Below are 12,184 nucleotides of genomic sequence, written 5' to 3'. Positions count from 1 at the left end.
TTAACTCAGTTTGTAAAATTGTCATTAAAATTCTAATTTTAAAACAAAGAACATGGAAGCCTTTCTGTTAACGTAAAAACTAAAACTACAGTCATATTCTTGAGCCCGCATCTGTTACAAAACCTGAATCTGTCAATTACTTCTGCTGTACTTGCCCCTCAAGATGCAGGAGACAGTCATGTGAGGCTTCAAGCAGAGTGAAGAAGAATCTATCAATCACATATGCTGGATCCAGCCACATGGGGCGGCATCCAGGGGAGAAACGAGGATGTGAAAGGGGCTTCCTCATAGAGAATGGAACTTGCGCAATGCAAGAGCATGAGTGGCAACGCAGGAGATAGAAGCCCTGCTGTGATAGCCTTGCCACTCAGAAGAAGAAAGGCCTTGGTTAATGGCAGGATCAAATAGGTATTTACCAGAACTGCATAAAATAATGAAGGGAAGGTTAAAGACACAGGTAGCAAAAATTGTATAATATGCAATAACAAATAAAATTTGGGGTTTAATGACGCTTTAACACTTGCAGTGCCAGGGGCCACTAAAAGGGCACTTTTTGTGCAATTCATTGAGCTAGGCATTATTGCTGTGTTTTGTCTGCCAAATTCCTTTTTAAACTGTATTCTTTCAATCTGCAATTAAAGCTAGAAAAAATAGAGAGAGTTTATCAAGCTCACTTTCACAGGCACACATGTGTCCACATGGCTGGAAGAGCACGGCTGCTTTCTTGTCTGAACACACAACACATTCTTCAATCTGAAGACAAAGGAAACGTGTAATAAAATAACTAGCAGTTAAATACATAAAACAAACAATATATTAAATATTAATTTTCAAAAGACAAATTGTTGTGTGCAAAAGGTCTCAGTTCATTAAAATTCTACTGACATTTTTTTGCACTTTTGAGTTAATATTTTTATCACTATTTCTACATTTCAAGTAGTTGTAAAGCCGCTTTGTGTACCCAATATATTCCCCTCTGTTTTAATATACAAAACCAAACTTTCAATAAAACTATCATCTAAGAATACCAGTACATTAAAACTAGTCTAGGCTAGATGATACCGGGTAGTTAACTTTCAACAGCAAAAGCTGGTCCCAATTATAAAAAAAAAAAGAAAAAAAGTTGTGATCTGGCTTATTAAAAAAAGAAAACATTTCACAGCATCATGTCCAGTTCAGCAGCTTATGCATGTTTTATGCTAGGAAAAGTCCACAAACACAGCTTATTAGATGGAAGTTACGAAGGTATATCAAAGTAACATTCCTTTCCCCTTTGCTACCAGTTCAGAAATAAATTATCTGCTCCTGGGTTACATCAGCTCAAACAGGTGTCCCTCCTGCAAATAATTGGTGCTCAGTAAACTTTGTTCTGTGTAAACAGTATACAGTAAACCCCCCTCCATTGCGGGGGTTAAGTTCCGGACCCAGCCGTGAAAAGTGAAAATCCGCGAAATAGAAAAACCCTATTAAAATGCATTGTAGGCATGTTTATTTTACTGTCACTGTACGTGTAAAAGCATTTTAAGGTCTTTAAACACACTTTTAAAACAATAGAAACTCACTTAAACACATAAAAGATACTGAGACATAGCAAGAGCTATGGAAAACACAAAAATATTTAATTTTTAATGATTTATATAGTAAAATAACATTACAAAAAAAAAACCGCAATATACCGGGACTGCAAAAACTGAACCTGCGATGGAGCGGGGGTTTACTGTACAATCTATCCTGAATAATGGTACAGGGTTTACACAAAGTTTACTGAGCACCAGGGGAATGAGGGGGGACACCTGTTTGAGCTGACTGACATACAACCTAGAAGCAGGTCCTTTCAGGTAACAAACTCTGTTTACAGCGCAGATGATTCCTCAACATGAGCTCTTATTAAAGTTTTAGGTACTTCAGCCTTGCTCTAAAATGCCCAGGAAAAAACAGGAGTCCACATTTTAAACTTTATGCCAGATAATGACACTGCACTAGTCTAATAATGGTGCCATGTCTATATTCTTGCAAGTAGAATATCCAGGTACCGACCGGAGGACAATATTTAATGAGTCTAATTTGACCTTCAGGGATTACTATACACTCACCGGGCCACTTTATTAGGTACACCTTGCTAGTACCAGGTTAACCCCCCTTTTTGCCTTCAGAACTGCCTTAATTATTCTACAATAATGTGTAGGAAACATTCCTCAGAGATTTTGATCCATATTGACATGACCGCATCATGCAGTTGCTACAGATTTGTCAGCTGCGCATCCATCTCCCATTCCACCACATCCCAAAGGTGCTCTATTGGATTGAGATCTGGACTGTGGAGGCCATTGGAATACAGTGAACTCATTGTCACATTCAAGAAACCAGCTTGAGATGATTTGAGCTTTGTGACATGGTGCATTATCCTGCTTTAAGTAGCCATCAGAAGATGGATACACTGTAGTCCTAAAGGGATGGACATGGCTAGCAACAATACTGAGGTAGGCCACAGCGTTTAAACAATGCTCAATTGGTACTAAGGGGCCCAAAGTGTAGCAAGAAAATTTCCCCCTAACACCATTACACCACCAGCCTGAAACGTTGATACAAGGCAGGATGGATCCATGCTTTCATATTGTTTATGCCAAATTCTAACCCTACCCTCTGAATGTCGCAGCTGAAATCGAGACTCATCAGACCACACAATGTGCCTCTGACATTAACAAGGCATTTTCGTCCACACAACTGCCGTTCACTGGATATTTTCTCTTTCTGGACTATTCTCTGTAAACCCGAGTGATGGTTGTGCGTGAAAATCCCAGTAGAGCAACAATTCTTGAAATACTCAGACCTGTCTGGCAAAAACAACCATGCCACGTTCAAAGTCACTTAAATCACCTTTCTTCCCCATTCTGATGCTCGGTTTGAACTTCAGCAAGTTGTCTTCATCACGTCTAGATGCCTAAATTTATTGATTTGCTGCCATGTGATTGACTGATAAGCAATTTGTGTTCCCAAGCAATTTGTGTTACCAAGCAATTGAACAGGTGTACCTAATAAAGTGAATAAAGTGGCCAGTGAGTATTATGCAAGTGTGTGTGTATGTAATATATATATATATATATATATATATATTACACACACAAAACAGACTGGTTGCAACATACGTATTTGACAAACTTTATATTTAGGAAGAGGATTCCATTTAGAAAAATAAATACAAATAAACAGTTACCTTTGTTCTAGACTGTACTTGCTCTTTGCATATGAGACATTTTTTTACCCGTGGGGAGCATAAAGAGCAGGTTGCAATATGCCCACAAGGACCAAAAAGCGTATCTCTCTTCATGTCAGAACACACCATGCACTCCTCTAGAGTTTCAGAATCATTGTTAATCATAGATGGGCTGTGAGATCCAACTTGACCACTAAAAATAGAAAGTAAGATGCTAGAAGGGTTGAAATGAAACCTATCCAATTTGAATTCTACTCTTCTGAACCACCATACCCAACACTATCCAGTGAAAGTAAAGCAACTAACACAAGTCGCCAACTTGTGTCGCTGGTCAGGAGGAATAGTGTTGATGCTTTCTACTCCTGACCAATAACAGTACATGAAAATGATCGAAGAACTGCCTATAGAATAAGCATACATTTAAGTACATTGCATCCCTGAAACTACCTAATAGTATAATTGGCAAACCTGAAAACGAAAAGTTCCTATTTTACAATTTTCTTTTCATCTTGTATAGAGTAATAGCAGGGTCTACACATCTACGGTGCCTTGAAAAAGTACTCATACCCCTTGAAACTTTGCACATTCTGTCATGTTACAACCAAAACAAATGTATTTTATTGGGATTTTGTGATAGACCAACACAAAGTGGCACATAATTGTGAAGTGAAAGGAAAATAATGAGAGTTTTGACTTACGGTAAAATCCATTTCTCTGATGTTCATTGACGGACACATCTCCTGATCTTCTTAACCATTGGTTTATACTGCCCCCTACAGGAGTAGGACACTAGGCGAAAAAAAAAAAAGTCTGGCCACGCCTACCGGCTAGTCCCAGGGGGGTATACTCCCTCTCTCTGCTATAGGTACTCAGTTTTGTGACAAGCAATGTCAGAAGAATTAGAAATCCACAGAAGGGTGGGTGCTGTGTCCGTTAATGAACATCAGAGAAATTGATTTTACGGTAAGTCAAAAGTCCCATTTTTCTCTTTCTTTCATTGACGGGCACAGCTCCAGATTTTCTTAACCATTGGCATGTCCCAAAGCACAGTTAAACATGAGGGGTAGGAATAGCGAAAATAAATTCCCAAGGCTAAACTACAGCCAACCAGGTAAACAAGAGCTCAACCAAAACAACTGGAGCCCACCTGAAAAAACAATACACCCTCAAATAGGACCAGGGCCTCTAAACAGCAGCCTGCAAAACTTTGCCACCAAAAGGAAGCATCCCCAGATGCCAACACATCCATTTTATAGAACTTTGTGAAAGTGTGCAAACCTGCGTCACTGACGGAAGGCCCAGGAGGCACTGAGCGCCCGAGTAGAATATGCCTTGACAGGGAAAGGAGGAACCAGAGTCTTGATGGAATAGGCCTGAACCAACCATCTGTCTGATCCATCTGGAAATGGTCACAGAGGAAGCGGACAAACATTTCCGAAGCCCATCCGTGAACACAAATAGTAAGAACACAAATAGTAAGTCTGATCTCCTAAAAGACTCCATAGCTGCCAGGTACACCCTAATCACCTGGACCATATCCAAAGCATGCAAAGCAATTTCCTTCGGATGTTTTGGCCTGGGACATAGGGAAAGCAACACGTCTTCATTCAAATGAAAAACAGACAACCTTTGGAAGGAACGATGGACAAAGGCGAAGAACCACGTTAACTCTGTGAACAATCAAGTAAGGTGAACGACAGGACAACGCCGCCAATTCCAACACCCTGCACGCAGAGGTGATAGCCATCAAAAAGACCACCTTCTGGAACAGCGTAAGCAGGGGGATCTCCTGAAGATTCTCAAATGGAGGCTTCTGGAGGACTGGGAGCACCAAATTGAGGCCCTAAGGGGGTAATTGTGATCGCACAGGAGGAGCCAAGTGCCGAACTCCCTGAAGAAAAGTATGCACCAGGGAGTGTGTGGCCAAGGGCTGTTGAAAGAAGACCGCTAACAATGACACCTTGTCCTTGATAGTACCCCAAGAGACTCACACCAGGCAATGTACGTCTTCCATGTACAATGGTTGATCTTCCTAGAAGTAGATTTCCTAGTGTTTAACAGTGTTGGAATCATCGACTTAGACAAACCACTATCCATCAGCACCTGGCGTGCAACAGCCAAGCCTTCAATGCCAGCGACTGTAAAGCAGGATGGAAGACCTTGGGACAGCAGGTCCTCCCTGAGAGTAAATTTTCAAGGAAAGTCAGCGATCAGCCGCACCAGATCAGCGTACCAAGCCTGGCAAGGCCAGTCCGGGGCCACTAAGGTGACTGGAATTTCCTTCTGTCTCGATCCTGCGTAGAAGTCTTGGCAGAAGCTTGAAAGGAGGAAAGGTGTAAATCAGACGATACTGACCCCATGGGGCCACATGCGCATCTGTGGCGTCCGCCAGAGGATCCTGTGACCGAGCCACAAACCTCTGCCCCTTTTTGTTAAGCCGGGACACCAACGTATCCACCTCGGGAATGCCCCACCAGAGACACAACTAATTAAACCCCTCTGGTTGAAGGGACCACTCCCCTTGGTCCAACGCCTGCCGATTAAGGTAATCCGTCTGCCAGTTTTCCACCCTGGGAATGTGTACGGCGGAGAGAGCTGGAACAAGCTGTTCTGCCCACCTTAGAATGCCAGCTACCTCAAGAGCTGCCAGGGCACTTGTTGTGCCCCCCTAGTGATTGACATTAGCCACGGCCGTGGCATTGTCCGATTGAATGCACAATGGACATTAAGATAATCCGTCCAATGTTCCAGCCACAGTTTGATCGCTCAGAGTTCCAAGACATCGATCGGTAGTCTGGACTCTACCAGTGTCTAGATCCCCATAGCAGAATTTTTTCTGAGGACGCCTCACCAGGCGGACAGGCTGGCATCCGTGGTGACCACTGCCCAATACAAGGGGAGGAAGGATTTGCCCAGCCGAAGCGCCAGAGAACGAACCCACCATATCAGGGTCTCTTTCGTTCCCCGGCTCAGCCAGATCGGATTGTCTAGAGACTGCGGAGACTTGTCCCATTTGGCCAGAAACTCCCTTTGCAGGGATCTCGTATGGAACTGTGCAATTGGAAAAGCCTCGAAGGTAGATACCATCAGCCCCAGCACTGGCATGTCTGGAGGGATGACCATCTACTGGACAGCAGGAGATGAATCGCAGCCTGCAGTTTCTGGAGTTTGTCCAGAGGAAGGAGCCCTCTGGCTAAGGCAAAGTCCAGAGTCAGACCCAGATAGTAGCCCAGTACCACGATCCCCCGTTGGCGTAACAATGCTAGCACCAGGGCTAACACTTTTGTGAAGACCTGAGGAGCAGAGGCAAGAACAAAGGGTAATGCCACAAACTGATAATGCTCCTCTCCCCAGTCAAAGCGGAGGAAACGCTGTTGACCGGCACATATTGGAATGAATGTGAAGGTAAGCATTCTTGATGTCGATAGAGGCAAGAAAATTCCCCTGATGCAGGGATGCCACCACCGTGCGCATGGACTCCATTCTGAACTTCTGCACCTGCACAAAGCAGTTCAGCGCCTTGAGGTCCAGGATTGGACACACCTTGCATTCCTTCCTGGTAACTGTAAACAGGTTTGAACCCGGGACAATCACCCCTTTAAGTAACAGGTCTTGTACTGCTCCAAACAGACCCTGTAAGCAGTCTGGGGACAGGCGCACGTTTGAAGGAAAGAACCTTGCTGGGGGTAAGAGCAAAACTCGATCCTGTAGCCAAATCGTATGACTTCGTGGACCCACTTGTCTTTTACCAGGGAAGTCCACTGGTCCGGAAACCAGCGAAGGCATCTCCCCACCCCGATACGGATGAGGGCGCACCTTCATGCTGAAGGAGCCTTGTCCACGAGTATGGATAAGCCTGCTCTCGACTTGCAAGACCAAGTTCGCTTGGATCCACCAGAGGAGGCCCTGAAAGGCTTTGATCCCTTGTCAGTCGCCCCTGAGATGAAAAAACTTCTCATAAACCGAGAAGGATGGCCTACATCTACGACGGGGGACCTTGCCCTTAGTAGCCTGCAGAAGAAAAGTACTCTTCCCCCCCTGTGAGACCCTTAATGATGTCATCCAAAGTAGCTCCAAACAGGCGATCTCCTTGAAAAGGAAGATTAGTCAAGGCCTTCTTAGAAGTCTGGTCTGCAGACAAGCACTTGAGCCAGAAAATAGGCAGAAGGACCACTGCTGAAACAGAGAGCCTAGCAACTAGGGGAGTCGCATCTGTGTCGGAATTAACCATAACTGGGAGTGAAAGACTGATACTTAATGGTTTGGATTGCTTCAAGTGGGACAGTAATATTTGTCAGCTGTTTGATTCTGAACATGTTCATTGAAAGAGCTAATCACATTGGCTTCTGTTCCATGTTCTTCAATGTCAGAGACAGGCTTGCCCTGTTTGTGTACTGAGATAATGTGTATTGTGTTAGGTCTGCCTGTTCCATTGTTAAATGTTAATAACCTCACATTGTTCTGTCCAGATGGCTAGATAATTAGTTCAGTTAATTCTGTTCCTGTATACAATTTCATCTGCATACGATAATGTAATCAGGCAACCCCTGACCTGTATGCGGTAATATGATCAGGAGGGGGAGGTCCATGCTGTATATAAATTGTGTGTGACTGTTCAATAAAGAGTTCTACTTCACCCTCAATCTAGAGTCCTGCTACAAGGGATTGCTATGCTCTTCATACGCCCTTGCATAATCACCAAGCTCTTGTAAGAGCTTGTTCCTGCTTCACCCCCTGGGGAAAGAGGTTCACCCACTGGAACCTGGAGCCTTGTCGTAGGTCCAGGGTGAGTAGGAGACAGCGAGACCCCCAACCAAGCTGCAGCGGTTCGTGGGGTCTGCGGTGGTTATGGTGAGAGTGCCTCCGTTGCAGCTTCAGCTGCGTCCTCCATTTTTAAGGTCTCACGCAGATACAATCAGTGTATCCACCAGCGCCTTTTCGTGCGCGGTTGCAGAAGTGGAGGAATCATCCTCACTACCTGAGAACTCAGGGCGCGTCCCAGCAGAGTGTCCCACGTCCACGGCGGCCAAAGCAGATTCAGGATCTGAGGAGAAAGATGAGACAGGGGAAGGCAGGGGGCGCTTTTTGCTAGCCCGTCGACCAAAAACCACCTCCACCTGGGACACAAAAGACTCCAGGACTGCCGGTCAGTGCATGGATGGATGATTGGGACCAAAAGAGGGCCCCAAAGCCTCTGATAGGGGTTCAGGTGGAGAAATGTGCTCCAAAGACTCCATGAGTCAGTATGGGGACCCCACAAGAAAAGGTGTAAAAACATTGCTAAGGGACACCCTGACTGCTTCGGCAGCACCGCTCTGTCGCCAGTAACAGCACCTAATCAATCCTCAGCAGAGAGGAAGAGGACAGATTCTCCCATCTGAACTGTAGATCTCTGCAGCTCCTCTAATTAATGCTCCATCCTGTCAGTTTAGGTGGATGGCCATGTCTTGGTAGCTTGCCATATTCTATTTTGGGATGGTGGATTGAACAATGCCCTGTGAGATGTTCAAAGCTTCGGATATTCTTTTATAACCTAACCCTGCTTTAAACTTCTTCTCAACTTTATTCGTGACCTGTCTGGTGGGTTCCTTGGCTTTCATGATGTAGTTTGTTCACTAAGGTTCTCTAACAAACCTCTGAGGGCGTCACAGAACAGCTGTATTTATGCTGAGATTAAATTACGCACAGATGGACTCGATTTACTAATTAGGTGACTTCTGAAGACAACTAGTTCCACTAGATTTAGGTTAGGGGTATCACAATAAAGGGGGTTGAATACAAATGCATGCCACACAAAAAAATTTAAAACTATTTATAATTTTCCTTCCGCTTCACATTTATGTACCTCTTTGTGTTGGTCTATATCACATAAAACCCAATAAAATACATTTACGTTTTTGGTTGTAACACGACAAAATGTGGAAAATTTCAAGGGGTATGAATACTTTAAGGCACTGTATGTATAACAGACAGAAAAGGGCAGTATGAGGATGAAGGGTGGGGTCTGAGTTGACCTGGCTTATAGCGAACAGCTAATAGCAATGGACAGTGCTGTCTGTTAGTTTTTAGAATGAGGGTATCGAATAAGGAGTGCAGAGCTGCAAGTGAACCTAAATTAATATTCACTTTTAAATAGATTTTTTGTGACTTGGCACACTATTTTCTTAAAGTACTATTTTGTATGTTTTTTTAGGTACAGAGAGTAATACTGCTCTTTAACACCTTTGTTTCTCCCACAGTGCTAAACAGTAATGACCCGATATCAATCCATACCTAGATTTTTCCTTGTGGCACTTAGCCAGGGCTTTGCACAGGCTGGGGTCTGGACAGAGGTCAAGCGGAGACTGGCCTTTTTTGTTACGTATGGCAAGATCGGCTCCATTTGCTGCCAGAAAGCAAGCAATAGAGGCAGCACTTTTCTTCTCAGCCCCTTGAGTTCCAAGACCCATAATAAGCTGGCAAAAAAAAAAAAAACTTTGGATTAGCATTCTAGCATGACACAATTTACAATTTAAATAAGCCTATGTAAAACAAGAAAAACAAAAATATTACATACTGTATATAAGAATAAACGTATCCATTAGGCATGCTGAGAAATATCTTAATGCACATGCACTGGGTAGCGTTGGTTGAGGTATTGATGCATGTAGAAGTTAGTGGTCAGGTAGTGCTGTGGAGTTCAAGTACATGAGCTGAGGAATGAGTGCTTAAAGTACAACTAAAAGGCCAAACTTTTTTTATTTGGATAGAGTGGAGAGGGATTGAAACCCCTGTCAAGTTTGTACTGCTTTCTTTGCCCCCATTAGGGAGATTCACTCTATCCATTTGTCCTGTCATTATCAAAGAAAGTGAAAGCAGAAGAAAATCCCAAATTTTGGGTTGTCCCTAGAAAAGTAAGAGGGGAATCTTCCTATGGGGAAACTGGTTCTGGTGACCTGGGGGTTCCCAAGGGATTCTCTTAATTTGCAAGGATTTCCTCTCATTTCCTGTTTTGGCTATGGGATAGGAAGTGAGGGGAAATCTCCCCAATGGGACACAGATGGCAAAAAAAAAAACTGATATGGGTTATGACCATTCCTTACTCTATCTAAAATGAAAAAAAAAAAAAAATAAATTATGGTGGCATGGCGGCTCTCCTGCGCCAGATCAGGTATCTAGTATGGAATCTGGCACTTGGATCTGCTGTGTTTTTTCACTGCAGATGTCGATCAGTGGGTGCCGGTCAATAAATTACTGTCAGTACCTGACAGCACAAAAAAAAAAAAAAAAACAACAACCCCAGAGGTGATTAAATACCACCAAAAGAAAGCTCAGTTTGTGGGGAAAAAGGGACATCAATTTATATGGGTATAGTGTCTCACAACCGCGCAATTGTCAGTTAAAGTAACAGTGCCGTATTGCATAAAATGCCCTGGTCATGAAGGGGGGGGGGGGTAAATCTTTTGAAGGTCAAGTGGATAAAGCAGTATTGAATCCAAAACCAAAAATGTAATATACTGCAGCTTACCAATCATTAGAAGTGGTGGCTGTATTCGCTTTCTTTTTTGTAGGCTTTTTTTCTTCTGTTTTCGCCTGGTGACCTGGCCAGCGACTCATGAACAAGAGAGCTTGTTCTTTTCAAAAACAGACTTACTGGCAGGATCACCAGATGAAAACAGAAGAAAGCTCATAAAACAAAACGAATGCAGACATTAAGTCTAAGAAATGGTAAGCTGCAGATTAATAAAGATTTGCTTTTGGATTTAATACCACTTCAAGGGTTACCACAAATATACTAAGAACAAGGATTAATATACACGCACTGGAGCTTGGGTGTTTTAAAGTGGAAATTCAGTCTAAATATAAAATACGACTAAACCTACTCCCATCTCCATTCTAAGACTGTTCTATCTGCCCTGCATAAGAAATTATATTTTTACCTACCTATCCTAATGCCGCTCCAACCACATGATGCCTCCAGCGGTGGCTTCAGTGAAGAGGAGAGATCACTAACAACTGCAAATGCTTGTGTGGTGATGTCCCCCATAGGCTTACTATGGGGCAGCCAATGTTGGCTTTTCCTCCTCTACACTAAAGCCAATGCTGGGACCTGATAATGTGACCGGACCAGAGTGGCTTTAAGTCTAAGAATATTTTCTTTCATAGGGTAGATAGATTAGTCTCAGAATGAGGGTGGTAATAGGTTTTGCCTTAGTTTTGACAGAAATTCCATTTTAAGGGATAAGACATGAGTTGGAACTGGTTGCTAACGGGTTAAATCAAATGCACAGAAGCCAGTGAGGAGTTAATACATACAGTGGGTATAGAAAAGAACCCCCCTTTAAAATAATCAAAAATGTTGTTGCTTTGCAGCCTGAAATGAAGACAGACACAGTTTTTGTTTTATCCAGCTGTCTTTACGAGTGCAACTTATAACATCCAAGTGAAAGCTATAACAACATTTCAGAAAAAAACAAAACAATCACGGATGTAAAAAAGGATCACCCCCTATGTCCGTATTTTGTTGGACCACATTTTGCTTTACTTACAGCCTTTAGTCTGTTGGGATGTGTCTCTACTAACTTTGCACATCTAGACTTTGCAATATTTGCCCACTCTTCTTTGCAGAACTGCTCAAGTTCAGTTAAATTTGATGGTAACCTTTTGTGGACTGCAGTCTTTAAGTCATGCTACAGATTTTCAATGTGGTTTAAAGGGATTGTAAAGACAGAATGTTTTTTTAATCTTTATGTATTCTATGCATTAAGATAAACAAACCACCTGTGTGCAGCAGCCCCCCTCAGTCCCCCTATTACTTACCTGAGCCCCCTCTCTATCCAGCGATGTTGCAGGAGTGTCTAATCTGTCTGAGACTCCCCTCCTTATTGGCTTAGACAGAAGCGTTGTGCGATTGGCTCCCACTGCTGTAAATCAAAGTCAGTCAGCCAGCCAGCCAGCCAATCAGGAGAGAGAGGGGGGCGGGGCTGGGTC

The 12,184-nt window shown here is 43.3% G+C and overlaps 1 protein-coding gene across 2 annotated transcripts in view; it reads right to left on the bottom strand.

Moving 5' to 3' along the window:
• MIB1 (MIB E3 ubiquitin protein ligase 1) overlaps positions 1-12,184 on the bottom strand; it is a 203,770-nt gene that overhangs the window by 16,255 nt on the left and 175,331 nt on the right. For both annotated transcript variants that reach the window (XM_082258499.1, XM_082258498.1), the window contains exons 16-18: positions 9,488-9,669; positions 3,215-3,407; positions 675-753 (exon numbers count right to left, since the gene is read on the bottom strand). In XM_082258499.1, the coding sequence (XP_082114625.1) occupies positions 675-753; positions 3,215-3,407; positions 9,488-9,669 (454 nt within the window). The remainder of the gene's footprint in view (positions 1-674; positions 754-3,214; positions 3,408-9,487; positions 9,670-12,184) is intronic.

Source organism: Pelophylax lessonae (genome assembly GCF_965119305.1).
Source record: "Pelophylax lessonae genome assembly, chromosome: 5".
NCBI lineage: Eukaryota > Metazoa > Chordata > Amphibia > Anura > Ranidae > Pelophylax > Pelophylax lessonae.
The sequence above is the reverse complement of the archived record's forward strand: the minus strand, read 5'-3'. Positions and strand labels throughout refer to the sequence as shown.